The sequence below is a fragment of the Pteropus medius genome, unplaced genomic scaffold (genome assembly GCF_902729225.1).
Source record: "Pteropus medius unplaced genomic scaffold, Ma_sr-lr_union100, whole genome shotgun sequence".
NCBI lineage: Eukaryota > Metazoa > Chordata > Mammalia > Chiroptera > Pteropodidae > Pteropus > Pteropus medius.
In genome coordinates, this window is record NW_024349798.1 from 10717473 (window position 1) to 10733191 (window position 15719).

General features: G+C 50.3%; 1 protein-coding gene across 2 annotated transcripts in view; it reads right to left on the bottom strand.

The window, feature by feature from the left end:
- TEKT5 (tektin 5) overlaps nt 1-15719 on the bottom strand; it is a 46799-nt gene that overhangs the window by 2897 nt on the left and 28183 nt on the right. For both annotated transcript variants that reach the window (XM_039885321.1, XM_039885322.1), the window contains one exon: nt 1296-1450. In XM_039885321.1, coding sequence (XP_039741255.1) covers nt 1296-1450 — 155 coding nt within the window. The remainder of the gene's footprint in view (nt 1-1295; nt 1451-15719) is intronic.

The window sequence follows — 15719 nt, forward strand, 5'->3', positions numbered from 1 at the left end:
ACACATACACAGAAGGACACACAAGCACACACACACATGCCCACCCATGCGCTATGCCTGCCCCTCTAGGTGGCACGGCTGGTGGACAAGGAGGCAGGGAGTTTGTCCAGAGAGGGTCTTCCAGAACGACATCTACTCACTCTCCTAAAGCCCTGGGGTAGACAAACGGGTTATCAGAGTCCTCTCCCCCGGGGCGGCTGAGAAGCATAAACCGGGTAAAGAAAGGAGCAGGAGAGCCTCCCCCAACCCTTTACCAGGATCTGGACCCTTCCGGCCCAGCGAGGTGGGACCCTGGCCACACCGCACCCACTTCCAGGGGTGATGACCTTCCAGACCGGCGTCAGGCTGAGGAGCAGGTAGCCAGGCCTTCAAGTTCAAAGCCAGGGGTTGCTCTCCTTGCCTACCCCCAAAACACATACAGCCAGCTTTTGTTTCCTAGGTGATTACTTCAGGCAGTAACTGGGGCTGTGTGAACCTCATCACATGGAACCACCTAGCATTTTCTCTCAGAATGTTTTTCCTCCCTCTCTTTACTTCAGCTTTCTTCTCCCCAATGCTCCACATCTAGGCTCAGGAGGAGGATAAGCCACTGAGTTGTGGGGAATTTGTTACGTAGCAAACAGGAACTAATACGGTACCCCTAGCATGGAGGGAACAGAACAGCCAAGTGGCCAGCTCAAGTCACACAGCACGTCACAGACGTCACGGGAATATAATCCCGCATGTTGATGTCCCTTCTTTGCCTGGCCATCGTCCCACTCCCAGCTCCCACCCCACACTCACAAACCCCGTTTCTGGGCCCACATGGGCTTCTTGCCCAGTCCCCCATGAGGAGGCCCTTTGTCAAGGGAAGCAGCTCTTCCTTAGCTAAAGGGGACAGGTGGGATTATGCTATTCCAGTGGTTCACAGGTGAGCACTTTACAAAGATGGAGACAGAGTATGAGTGAGGTGTGGGCTGGGCACCTTTTTCACAGAGCCGGCCGAGATGGTGAAGCAACCACAGGTTGAAGGCCATGTCTGTCCTGGGAGAGTCCCCCGCCCCTTAGCTTTCAGGGGAAAGCCGGGGCGTCCCCAGAGCACAACAGAGCTACAAAACCACCCTGGTTGAGGTACGTGAGAAGGCTGCAGTGCAGAGGGGTGGGCCTCCCCTGTGATGGACCCCCGTATCTCCAGGCCCTGCCCACTGCCATGCTGAGTTGTGAAACTAGATGTCTTGATTGGTGAAGGGTCCCAGGTTGCCTAGGAGCTCATGAGACCCGCCCCTCCCTACCCCATACCAGCTTCCACCACTCACTTGAACTGAGGGATGTCCCTGCACAGCTCCACGTTAGGGCGCCGAGTCCGGCACTCCAGCCTCGTCTGCGCCACCTTCAGCGGGCACTCCTTGGCCATGATGGACCTTTCCAGCAGCAAGATGGTGTTCTCCGTCTGGAAGATCTCCTGCAGAGTCTGTGGGGAACGTGCCAGGTGTCACGGAGGGAGCATAGGGGCAGCTAGCTCAGCCTTTGGTCAAGTCAGGTGTTAAAATGCCCCCTTCCCCAACCCTGAACATCCATGGGGCAGGGACCTCGCTCTTCCTAAGACAAGCTCGGGAGAGGGGCTTCAGTGCCTCTCGTCACCGGGACACTGAACACGGAGGCGGGGCAGATGTCAAGGCTGGTTTTGTTTTCAGTCTCCAGTATCCACTGGAATTAGCCCATCAGTGTTCAGTGGGAAAGAGGCAAAGGGAGGGAGGCCTTTAAGATTCACACGGATAATCTGAAACGATAGCTAACTTCTAAATCTACTTTAATCTGAATTAATTTAGGTTGTATATCTTTTTATAAGCCAGAGTTTACCTTCCTAATAACTAGCTCAGTAAATAAACTAGAAAGAAGGGGGAGGGGGGAGGAAGGAACGAGAAAGGAAAAACGACAGGGGGAGAGAGGAGAGACTCAACGTTTTCTATTAATCTATAGAAATATCTCCCCCAATATAATGCTGCCATTGTGCCCTATGATCGACAAAAGTACAGATCCCAGGGGACAGGAGGGAGCCAGCTGGGGACTTGGAACATCCTATATCTGGATCCAGGTGGAGGTTTCACAGGTGTAAATGTAGGCCAAAAAAAAAATCATCATCGAAATTCATCAAGCTTTTTTGACACTTTATTGTAAGGCTGATACCTCAATAGAAAATTAAAAAATCAGGAAAAAGTCAATCACAAGGGAAGACTAGCAAATTGTTGATATTCATGTCGGTACGTGAGGGGTCTTTTATATGAGTCTCTCTACTTCTATGTGTTTGAAATTTTCCACAATAAAAAATAAAAGAATGAGAGGACAAATAAAGAACAGGCAAGCCAGCACAGACCATTCCCAGAAGCAACCTAACCTTGCACTTAGCCAACTTGAGGCACACCCAGAACTGAGAGCACCAAACGGACACTAAACGCTATGGCTGAAACACCCTTCTCCTCCCACCATCGCCAGTGGCCCCAGATCTGTGAGCAGTTCTAGTGTTCATGCCCCTCTGCCACGAGAAGGCTCATCATGGGTGGGCCCTGCCAACACCCATCCCAGACTTGGCAGGGCCCAATGGTGAGGTTACATGTGCTCTGTTGCTGACGAGCCTGGAAGTGGCACCTGCCACGGTGCCCCCAGCATCCTTCCTTCAGCTGTGTGCCTGTCTCCCTCCCTCACTAGCATGTAAGCTCCAAGTCAGGGGCTTCGTTTCGTCCACTCTGAATCCTCATCCAGGAACAGCGCTTGGTGCAGAGTGAAGATTGCCAGGTAAAACACAGGATGCCCAGTTAAGTGTGAAGTTCAGATCGACAACAAAGCATTTTTTAGTGTATGTCTCAACTACTGCGTGACATGAAATTTCTTGAGCTATAAAACATTCACAAATCACAACAGGTACTAAGATGACTACTTTAGCTGGGCTGGGCTCATATTCTATGGGCACCAAGAAATTGCTTAAAAGACGGTTCTTTTCCAAAGAATAAAAGTCCTGGCTTTCCTATTAGCTTAAGAGAAAAGCCTAGAAACAGGGCATTTCACTACTTCAAGAGGACGAAAGGATGCCCATTTCCTACTGGGGTTTACATGTGATGGGAGGGGTGCTGCTCTGCCTCCTTCAAAGCCCACCAAGGAGGAAGGCTGGCCCCCTCACCCGGTCATCAATGAGCCACGCAGAACCAGAGCGATGCTGACCACACGATGGTTAAACATTATCCCATAAACATGTCTGTGCCCAGCATGTGAGCTGACATATAAACATACTAGTGGGGGACACCTCTCTTAGAAACCTGACTTTTGGTGGTGGTGGGAGGGGGTGTGCTGCAGATATGCAAAGCTCAGAAAGCACCACCTGGCTTAGTACAGAAAATCAAGGCTTCTATAGACAAAACTGCTTCTTGGCACCACATTGCCTGGTGTGGAAAATAGCCCCTCACTTTACCATCTGACATCCCTACCTGGGGGAGGGGGTGGGTATGGCTGTGGCGGGAGGAGGGGAGCTGGAACCAACTGTTGCATATTTCTCCATGTTGCCACCCTCTGTGCCCCACTGGCATTTCTTAAGCAAGCCTGCCTGTGGATTTTCCAGAACCGTAGGGGTTTCCCAGAAATGGCTGCTCTAGAACCAATGGATGACTCACATCCAAGGTAAATCTACCCAGGTACAGGTGTGTACACTGCCAAAAAAAAGTCCCCGTAACCTCTTGCCCAGCCTCTGTCACTCACAGCCTGGGTCCTCCTCATCAGAAGGGAGAAACACACACATATACACATACACTCACTCCGTCCTGGGGGCAGCCTCTGCTGCCCACCCACGCCTTGCCAGCCTGGGCACCTCCAGAAGCCCTGGGTCCTGAGACTCGGCCTCCAGCAGTTTGCGGAATGCAGCTCCCAAGGGCTGGGAGGCAGAGACTGTGAGCTGAACAGGGTCAATGATTAGAGACAGAGCAGCCTTGATCTTCATGCTCAGGAGGAAGCTAAGAGTTTGCTTGATGCCAGCACAGCCTCCAAGTACCATCCCGGCCCATTGAGCTCTGAGCTCCAGGTCAGCCTGGACCCTGGACTTCAAATTCCACGATGCTCCCTGGGAGAAGAGGCCCGAGTCTAAGCAGGTGACCCACATGTCCCAGCACACCCACTCCCGGGTATATCCTATAGGAAATCTTCACCCAGGGCCACAGGGGACCATCATTTTTAATTGACCAGTCAGTAGGTGCTCAGTGAATACTTACTCCCTGGACGGAGGGACACACACCGTGGGTGTCTGGTTAAGACAAGAGTACAGGTGTTGGCACGAGACTGCCTGGGTCTATCCACATCCCAGAGCCAGCATATCCAAGCTGGGTGACCTTAGGCAAGTGTCCTAAGCTCCCTGAGCCTTTCCAGCAACACAGTAAAATGTGGCTCGTCATCATTCCCACTCCACACAGTGGAGACAGGTGATGAGTGTGCCTGGGATAAGATCCTGGAGACCGCCGTGGGTGCACAAATCCCTCTGCTGCAGGAACGCAGCTGGGAGTCACATGCAGATCAACGGTGCTGCGTCCAGCTCTTCACGAAGCGCGGGCGTGCGCGCGTGTGCGTGTGTGTGTGTGCGCGCGCACGCGTGCACACAAACACACCCTGGGAAGTGCCACAAGAAAGTCATATGCCCCTTTCCCCACCTTCCCTTGGCCAGGTCGTGATACTTCCATCCTTCCTTCCTCTCTCCCTCCTCTCCTGCGCCCCAGTCCCTGAGTCCTGATCCAGCTGCGGAGCCCCAGAAGCCACCCATCTCCTCAGTCCCCAGAGATGTTAACCTTTTTGTTCACACACAGCCGAAGAACTAGGGGTAAAGAGAATCCAGGGGCAGGGCTCAGGCTGGCTCACCCACGACTGGGCGGGGCCGCCGGGGGATTGGCCCAAGGGGTCACCCCATGGGAGGAGTCTCTGCAGCCTGGCGGAGCTGGAACTCAGGCAGGAAGGAGGTGGTGGGAGTGGAGGGCTCACCTCACTTGTCCCCCCCGCCCCCCGCCCCCTTAACTCTGTGCTCAGCACGCTGCAGGCTGCCTGCCAGTCAAGGCCGCGAGACTGGGGAGGGCGAGTGCTAAGCCTCCCACATGCCACGTAGGGGGGAGGGGGTGGGGGAGTGGGGGTGGGGGCAGTGGTATGGAGGGGCAGGTCACTTCAGCTCACTGAGCCCCTTTGTAGTCACACGGAGCAGGTTTAAATTCCAGCTCCTGTTCTTCCTCCCTTTGCGACCTTGAACAGGGTCACTTAACCTCTCTGTGCCTCATGCAGTCATGTAACTCAGCGTCTACTGGGCCCCTCACTCCGTAGCCCCTTCTGCCGAGCCAGGCACTGTGTGGGGCACGTGTTCTCTTGTCTGTAAAACCAGCGTAATAATAATAACTTGCCCACAGGGTTGCTCTGAGGATTAACAGAGATAATGTGTGTAAACTGCTTAGACCAGCGCCTGGCGTATGCCATGGGACTGCCCTGCATCCTATGCCAACTCTCATCCCACACTGTCAAATCTGTTAGGAGGTTTTTCCTTTGGGATCATTGGTCTTTTCTTTGTTTTTAATGTAAGACAATAGGAAACTCAGATTCATTTGATGGGATTTGTCTTTGCAGGCAACTGAAATTCCCTCAGACCTCCAGTCAAAGACCCTCCTACAGAACCTCCATCAACCCATTTATTTGGGAGTAAGGGGTCAAGGCAGGGGTCGCCTGTGCAAGGGAGGATGTCCTTTTCATGGTGAGCCCCTCCCCCAGTAACCAAAGTTCTTTTTGTTAACCAATCCCTCTCCTGGCCGGTTCCCAGCCCCAGGGGCTCCACGCAGGGTGCCTTAAGAGGTAGAAGCTCAGGGGCAGGAAGTCAGGAGACCAGGGTCCCTATCCAAGCGGTAACACAAACCAGCTGTTGAACTCGCAGCCCCGCTCAGAGCCCTAGGCTGTGCGGGGGCGGGGGGCCCGAATTTCCTCATCCAGCAAATGGGGGCTCGAGGCCTGTGATTCCTCTGTGGCTAGGGTGCCAGAAGTGCGCCTGGACAGGGTAACCTGATCTATGCCTGACCCAGTCCATCACTGGTCTCCCACGCATGCCCAGAGTCCTGTCCTCCGAGATCCGCCCAAGGCCCTTTAGCTGCAGGTATGGCTCTGTGTGTGTGCGTGCGTGCGTGCGTGCGTGTGTGCATGTGTGTTTAAGTCTTCAAGTCAACCCCCTTCACATGGCTGGAGTCCCAATACAAAGCCTTCCAAAGCATCTTGAAGATGTGCTACGCAGCAAATTTTTCTGTAAAGGTCTGGGTGGTAGGTATTTTGGCTTTATGAGCCATATGTCTCACAACTACTCAACTTGGCCATTGTAATGCACAGACAATACATAATACATGGGGGTGTGTCTGTATTCCAATAAAACTTTATAAAAACAGGTGTGTGGTGGGGGGCAGATTCGACCTTTGGGCTGGTAGTTTGAGACCCCTGGTGTCCTAATCCCTTTAGGCAGCCCATCTCAAACAAGGCTGTACCTTCCTACTCATTAGAAGTGTGGCCTGTGGACCAGCATTGCTGGACTCTGAGAGCTTGTTAGAAACGCAGACTCTCTCAGGCCCCACTCCAGACCTACCAATGAAAGCTGCATTTTAACAGATTTGAAGTGGTGATCACGGGCACATGAAAGCGTTAAGGCAGGGAAGGACCAGGCCGGGTTTGCAGTCTGAGGTGGACTTCTCTGGTTGCCGTCTGGAGGATGGACAGAGGGGACAGAGGTGGAGAGGAGACCAGTGTCGTCTGAGAGGCAGGAGGGCTCACACCAAGGCAGGAGGAGAGATGCAGATGGTACAAGGCCACAGGAGTATGCGACAGGCAAAATGGGGAGCACCAGTAACCGATGAAGTGCACCAAGGTCAGGTTTCTGGGACTTCAGCCCCTCAACCAGGAGGAGCCTCTCAGATGAAAGGCTTGGGAGCCGCTAGCCTGTATCCAAATGCCAGCTGCACACTGCAGAGCACAGTGGCCCTGGTAGCAGATGCCTCTTGGAGCCTCAGTTTTCCCGTCTGTAACGGAGGTACATGACAGCATTTCTCTCACAGGGTGACTGCGAGCATCGATTTCGGAACCGTGTTTAGCACTGTGGCCAGCACACACAGACCTGGGTTTCTCAACCTCAGCACTTTCTGTCCATTCATCTGCCATCCACGTATACCCCTATCTTCCTATTTACTACTTTTTTTCCTCTTTTCTTAAATCAAATCTTTATGCCAGGAGACCAGGGCTTCTCAATCTTAGCACTGATGACATTTTGGGCCAGATAATTCTCTGTTGTGGGGCTGTCCTGTGCCTGTAGGACGTTTAGCAGCATCCTTGACCTCTACCTACTCAATGCCAGTAATAACATCTCTAGACACTGTCAGATGTCCCCTGGGGTGCAAACTTGCCCCATTCGAGAACCACCGATCTAGGTGTTACCTATTATTATTATCATTTTTAGGCTGTGCTGGTGGGATAAACTCTAGAGAAAATCCTTGCTTGCCATTGACTAGTTGGGGCAGGGGAGGGTATGCTTTTGGCAAACCATTTGTCCTCGGTTTCCTCGTCTGTAAAATGGGGCTAATGGTGATCCCTTTTATACAGGGTTGTAGGAGGGAAAGAGGAGTTAACATAAGCAAAGCACTTGGAACTCCAGCTGCACAGAGTAAGGCTACTATGTTTTTTGCAGTTATAGTGAATTTTTCTCTTCTTCATGCAGCGGGATGGCAAACCAGACTGTGACCATCCACCCTCAGCCCTGTGGGGGACCAGCTGAGGACAAACCCTCACCCCTGGTGTGGGAAAGGGTGAGGTCTGCACTGGAAACGGTCTCTGGCCAAGTCTGGAGTGTGAAAGGCAATTGACAGGTCCGCCTTGGATGAAACCAAGCTCGGCTCAGCGGAAAAGTGCGCTGACATTCCTGGCTGGGATAGAAATCCTCCCCAAAAAGGCTTTGAAAGGGGGGATGTGTTTGGCAGGGTTGTTTGCCATGTAAAACTATCTGCCTGCGTCTTGTCTTGTGACAGCAGAGAAAGCCGGTAAGGCCAGGAAATGGTTTTTGATGTGAAGGGAAAAATGGACTTAGCAGTTCCAGTCGGCTTCAGGCTTCTGGGTGCTTTGTGCGGCCTTGCAGATTTATTGTTTTCCAAACTGCATGAAGCCAAGGGATTTCCAAGGAGATGCCTGGCTCAGCGCAGCTTCCCCAGCTCAGGAAGGGAGAAGGCATCTTGGAATCCTTTTTCTGGTCAAATGGTGGAAGATTTTCAAGTGCAGCCAAGCCCAGGAGCAAGGAGAACAAGGCGGGAGTTCTCTAGAAGGACCTCGCCTGAAATCCAGGATGCGAAGCCTCCAGATGAGGGTGTCCCAAACTTGGCACTGTTGACAACTACTCTGTCTGAGGGGCTTTCCTGTGCCTTGTAGAGTCTAGCAGCAGCATCCCTGGTATCTACCCACTATCTATTAGAAGCACACTGCCCCCCACCTCATCCCCACTGAGCTGTGACATCCAAAATGTCTCAGACATTGGCAAATGCCAGCGGGGAATAAATTCACTGCGGGTGAGAACGACTCCTCTGGAGGACAGATGTTGGGTAAGCCCTGCTTACAGCTGTTTCTGTCCAGAGATGGCCAGCTGCCCTCAGACACTGCCGGGTCAATACAAACCTCAGCTGCTGAGAGGCCAGCTGGGGTCAGGGGTTCTGAAAGTCCTGGAGTGGGGTGGAAACGAGTGGGGGCTCCATGCTAGATGGAGAAGAAACGTATAACAGTCTAAAAAAATTCATAGTAATCCACTATTGGGCCTTCAGGAGTCTCCTTAACATGCCATGACTTTTAATTGTGCATTTACTTATTTCTTTAAACCAGTTTCCCTCACTAGAACGTAAGCCCCCTGAGGGCAGGGATCTTGTCCCATTCGTGTTGCATCCGCAGCACCTGACTCGGAGTCTAGTACACAAGACATGCTAAGTAAATACCTGCTTTAGGGAGGGAGGGAGGGAATTCACAAGCATCTGTCACATGCCTGCGCCTGGGAGACACACCTGGAGGCTTGGGTAAAACTCAGAGGGCTGGGCCCAAGTTTCTGATTCAGAAGGTCTGGGAGGGAGCTGAGACTGTATTTCTAACAAGTTCCTAGGTGATGCTGCTGCTGGTCCAAGGACCACACCTTGGGAACCACTGGTCTGAACTTTGAACTTCTTGGCTGAGGAAAGTTTAAAAGGCTGGATGCCCAGACCACACCCTAACCAATTACATCAGAATCCTTGCAGATGGGAGCCAGGCGTCTGGGTGAGTCCAGTGTAAAGCTTTACCTCTCATTCAATCCTCATAGCTGGTAGGAATATTCTTTTCTTATAGATTAAGAAACAGATTCAGAGGAGTTAGTTACTGTCATAAGATCCTTCAGCTGTACCAAAATTCAGCCCTGATTTTTGGATTCCAGAAACCACGTTCTTTCAGTCACTTTGCTTTTCCCGCCCCTTCAGCGGGTCACAAGCTTCTTGCCAACTTATAGCTAATATTCATGGAGCACTTATGAGGTGACTGGGGCTGCTGTTCTTATTCTGACAAATATTTGCCAATTATTATTACTTCCATTTGAAGACAGGGAAACTGAGGCACAGAGAGGTGGGGCAACCTGACCATGGTCATGTAGCCAGAAAGTGCTAGAGCCAGAATTGAACCCAGGCCTCTGCACTGCACTGTGGGGCCCACGTGTGGGGACTGGAGAATGTTGAGTTACAAGGGAGATCTGGACCAGGATGAGGCAAACAGATGTGGGAGCCAGGAGAATAGGCAAGACTGGGTGGCAGGTCCCAAGCAGGCAAGCAGCCAAGGACCCAAAGGCGGACAAGTCACAACTTGAAAGAAATTCAGAGACTTCTGGGACATACCCGTACCCAGGAGGTGCCCAGGCAACCCTCTGCCTTGGCCAGGCTGCATCTTATATTCTTCTTGTCTTACCGGTAACCAATCCCAGTGACTGCCCCGCCCAGGGCTCCCACCATATGACTGGCTAATACCAACTGTGGAGCATAGTGGGAAGGGGGAGGTAAACTTCCTCGAGTTTCGGTGGCATTCACAAAATGAGCTCGATACAGCCTCATTTGTACTACCCCCCACCCCCACGCTTGCCGTGCTGACCCTTGCTCATCCCCCTGCCCTGTCTGGCCCCTCCAACTTCCTGCATCTGTTGACTGCCTTCCCGGCTCTGGACCTTGGTTCTGTTCCCTTGATTCCAGCAGCTCCTCTCCCATCTGGCACAGTGTTGCCGTGGACAGATACTGGTGAGGCACTCCCTGCCCCGGCCATCTGAGTTCTCCCACACCCCCTCATGCTGGGTGTCCTCAGGTGCAATGATGAGACCTGAGCCTATGTGACACTGGAGAGCCTCTGATTCCTCTTGGTGCTCGGGTGAGAATCAGGCTAAGAGACCTACCACAGGCGACCCCAAGGCTTTTCCTGAGAGTTAACTTGCCAAACCCACATACCATCTGTATGCCTTTTCGGCCTTGGACAAATGTATTTGAGATGGAATGTTTATATGGAAGCGGAAAGCTTCCCATTAATAGAGGGTACCATAACAACACAGAAAATGGAAAAAAAAAAAAGTTTATTCTCACTAGATTCTGCTGTCTTTCAAAGGTTCAGAGCCTGCCTGGGGCGCGACGCCTTGCCGTTAGAAAGGGAGATTGAAAATGAAAGAGAAGCTACAGACAAATTGGATCATATCAGTCTTGACCCTGGCCATTCTCAGGAGGACTGATGGAGAAAACTTGAAAAGAGAACTTTCTCACCAAGATGCAGTGGTGTTTGACGCCTGGCCCCTGCCCCTCCTCACCAGACTGACCATGGGGTCGCAGGGGCGGGAGGCGAGGAGGAGGCTCCACTTCCCCTGGGCTGAACCAGCTTCAGAAACGAGCCAGTCAGTAGCTTGGCTGCGGCAATGGTGCTGGAAGGGATCCGGTTGCTTGCAAAGCACAAAAGCATTTCCCACTCCGCAATGGGTTCCAGACCTCCCTGGACAAACAGAGGGAATGGCGGCAGGCTCTGGGGCCCTCTGATCGCTGGCCGGCTGCGGGCCCTCACCCCTCAGACATCGCCCCTTCTCGCCCTGGCACTGCCTCCCGTGGAGGGGTGCTTCTGGTGCTAATGACCACTTGGAAGTCACAACGCTAAAGAAACTTCAGCATAAGAGCAAGGCCTTTCAAGGTTCAAATTCAGAGCCCCTGTGTTCTGCTAAACCCTTTCCAGGCCTGGCCGCTATTGTCCATCTGCTCTCAGATGTGCAGAGCAGACCGTGCCGATGCACAAACCTGGTGGACACAGGCAAGGAATGCAGATGAGTGAAGTGGGCCGTGACGGAGGTGGCCCTTGTTCCCCCATGGAAATGTAGGCTCAGAGTGGCTAGAGCTACCAACTTTTCTAGAGATTCTGCAAAACTGAATTTATGTACACAAATGTTCACAGCAGCCCCAAACAAGAAGCAACCCTCGTGTCCATCGGCAGGCGAACGGCTAAACAAATTAAGGTCAAAGGACCCCAGGCACACGGGGGTAAATCCACACAGTAGAGTGTCCACGCCACACACACTGCTCAGCAGCCAGAAGGGACAAACTAAGAATCTCCGTTATGCTGAATGAAAGATGCCAAGTGAAAAAAAAAAAGTGTGTAAGGTACATCTCCTTTTATAGCTAATTCTAGAAAATGTGAACTAATCTATAGTGACAGCAGATTAGTGGTTGTGTCGGGAATGAGGGAGGGAGGGGTGACAAAGGGGCACAGGGAAACCTTTCATGTGTTTACTACCTTGATTGAGGTGGTGGCCCCCTGCAAGGCGTGTGTCAAAACTTCTCAAATTGCACACTCGAAATACATGCAGCTAATTATGTGTCAAGGATAAATAAAGCCGTCAAAAGGAAAATGTGAGGGGTCAAATAATACGGGGGCCAAGTTCACCTCGTGGACCACTAGTGTTTGTTCTCTGATTGAAAGGACTCCACCAACATTCACTCGGAGTTCACCGTGCTCCGTGCGTTTTGTGAGGCGCTATGATTGCAAAGGTGATGTGTGCTGAGAAATTATCATGACAGCGGTGGTGCAGACTGGCCTGGCCACGGTGAAGATGGTGACCCACGGGCACTGGCAGGCACAATCCAGAGAGAGTCTGTTGCCTGTACTCTCCAGCTAAACTTTCGAGGTTTTCTGACGATCTAAGGTAATTGAACTTTTTTCCTCTGTAAATCTAATTGGCTTACTCGAGGATGGAATATCCTCCGAACTAGCTGCCAGTTAATCAGTTGGCAATATCGAAAGCAAACAGAGCAGCTGAGAGACAACAGCATAATCCAGGCAGAGGTGGTGGAGGCCAGGTGTGTGTGTAGCGGGGGGAGTGAAGGAGGGGAGCAGAGGAGGGAGTGAGAAGTGATAGCATTCTGAGAGTAGAAACGACTGGATTTGCTGATGGAGTGGATATGGGGGGGCGGTGAGAAAGAGAGGTGTCCAAGTGGACCCCAAGATTCACGATTGAGCACCTGAAAGTCAGAGCTCCTGGAATCCACTGGAAGCCCCAGGAAGCATCTGGAAGTCAGAGCCACTAAGATATGAGGGCTCCAGGTGGAGCAGGCGGGAGGGTGAAAGCTAGCTCTTGTTCGCTTCCTCTGACTGTAAGAAAACCCATAGCATTTTGCTTGGAAGCAAAATGCAATTAGAGAAAATCTGTTTAGAACTGGATGACCCAAGCTTGCCTTTTGGAAGGATTTGGTTCTCCCAATATTCTGAGTCTGGATGAGAGGAAGAAAGAGGGAGGAGGAGGGAGACGGGGGGAGAGCAGGGAAGGAGACAGCTGTTTACCCAGATGTCTGTCAAAGTCAAAGCACTCTACAACCTACATGCCAGCTATTTCTTGCCGGCTAGTTCAAAATTCAGGTTCCCAGGCACAACCCCAGACCTGCTCAATCAGAATCTGCATTTCGATACCTTCCCTAGGATACTGGTGATTATTGTACACACAGTAATATTTAAAACACAGGCCTACATCACTGTTTTCCAAGACTCAGGCCTTCACCTACCATCTTTACCATTTTTGCCATATCCCCTCACACCACTTGTAACATAATTAACAATATTTTCTTTAAATCAGTTCATTAACAACAACAATAAAAAACCTGAATGCATTTATTTTAAAATAAAACTTTATATCACTATTATCAGTGGAAAATCAGCATCATTTGCCACAAGTGGAAATAACCATAAAAATGCATGAAACAAGATGAATATAAAACCATGTTATTTCAACTCTGGTCTGATAGTGCTGTCTGCCCAAAGCTCTCAGCCTCGGGTCCATGCTCTCTCTTTCAAAGGGAGACTGGCCAGCGTAAAAAGGTGAGGAAGGCATTCTAGCATCAGATCAAGGCTTTCCTTTTGAGATCATCTCAAGTGTTGAAAAAAGATTGAAGAAGAAAAAACTTTCCCACTGTGCAAGTCAACGATATTCGATATAGGTATGTCCACGTAACATACCTATGATCATTTTCCCGGCAGGGTTCAAGTTTTCACTACTTTAGATAAAGCACGGTTCTACTGCAGTGTCTCTGACCCCACCCCTCCTTCCCATAAGTCCTTGCATCTTTTCCCCAAGCTGAGTCCTCCCCCTAACAGGCACATTCCTCTGGGTAAGTGGATGTAGGTGGGGACTTATGCTTATCCAGACACTCCCTTCCCACCAGGGCCCCGGTTCTCAGTTCTCAAAGGCAGCAGCCCTCTCTGTGGTCAACTGCTTCTGGCCAAAGGAGACACCAGCCTCTCTTCTAGCAGTGGTCAGTATGACTAAGAGATACCCCAAAGCCCCAAAGTGCAAGGACAAAGAGCAAGGACAAGGACCCAGGCCAAGTTACAAGGTTCGGGGTGTGGCTTTGAGGATGGAACCCCAGGATCATGGTGAACGGCTAAGGCTGTCTATGCAGCCCCAAACCACTGGGAGATTCAAAGTCTTCAGGGATGCCATGTAGACATGGCCCTTCAAAGTGGATTCCTATGACCACCTGGGCAATAATTTAATGGCTTTGTAGCACCAGTGAGGATAGGAACCTAGAAATTTCCAGAAATGCCTCTTGCCATGGGGAATCAGGCTAAGCTCAATAATTAACAGTTAAATTTTAAAGGGAGCGTTTCAAATCCTCTACACGAAATAAACTGTTGAAAGGTGACATGGTTGCTAATATATTTATCTTCATTACATCAACTAGCTCTTTTATTATCTTAGAAAAACAGCATGTAAAATCATCACAAACCAGAAGCCAAGTCCGTGCTCGGGCGGTGTCCTGTTGGGGTTTGGTTTATTTCAAATGGGAGCTGGTTTATCTGCAAAGCAGCTGGTGGTTGTATAATGACTATTAATAAAAATCCACATAGTTGCAAAACCTCTCTGATCAGCAGTGATGAGGCTGTTAGTAATAATTCAAAACTTCTCCAGAGAAATTTGGAAAGGGAAAAGGTTTTGCTCCCCACCCCCGCCCGAAAGATCTTTTCTCTTTCCGTTGATAATATTAATACTTGCTACCTTTTTATTGAGTGTTTACTATGTGCCACGTCCTGTCCCAAGAGCTCCTCAGAGATCAACCCGTTAACTCTCACAATAACATCATCAAGTAGAAATTCTTACTCCGTTTCACAGGCAAGCCACCAAGACCCACGGGAGCCTTTCCAAGTCATCTCTAGGCCTCAGACTTCGCTCCATGAAACATGGCGATGAACTGTATTTGATGCACCAAATAAAATGCCTCATTAAAAGAAAACGTTTACACAACAACCAAAAGATGAACATAACCCAAGTGTCCACCGACGACGAAGGAATACACAATAAGTGGCCTACACGCCGAATGGACTGTTATTCAGCCTTACATAAAAGAAACTCTGATACAGGGTACAACATGGATGAAACCCGAAGACATTCCATTAAGTGAAAAAAGCCGGTCGCAAAAGGACAAATATTGCATGATTCCACTTAAATGAAGTACCTAGAGTAGTCAAATTCACAGAGACAGAAAGTATAGAGTGTTGGCTGCCAGGGGCTGGGGAAAGAGGCATAGGAATGACTGTTTAATGGGTATGGAGTTTAAACACAGAGTTCTTTCAGTTTGGGAAGATGAATAAAAGTTCTGGAGATGGATGGTGGTGCTGTTGCACTGAAGGTGCATAACGCAACCGAACTGTACTGTTGATAATGGTTCCTATGGACTGAACGTTTGTGTCTCCCAGAATTCGCATGTTGAAACCTAATCCCCATTGTGATAGTATTAGGAGGTGGGGTGTTTGAGAGGTGATTAAGTCGTCAATGAGATCAGTGACCTCAGAGAATGAGATCAGTGACCTCAGAGACCTCAGAGAGCGGCCTTCCTGTGAGGGCACAGTGAGAAAGTGACATCTATGAACCAAGAAGCGGGCTTTCACCGGACACCAAATCTGCTGGCACCTTGATCCTGACCCCCCGGTCTTCAGAAATGTGAAAAACAAATTTCTGTTGTTTATAAGCCATCCAATCTATGGCATTTTCGTTATAGTAGCCCAAAGGACTAAGACGATGGTATACCACAATAGAAAAATGATTTTTCCCTATAAAACACAGAAAGAAAGATGCTTGAAATTATAAGCATTCACTGATCCATGCATCATTCTTTAAAAAACATCAGTTCAACTATGGCCATTCC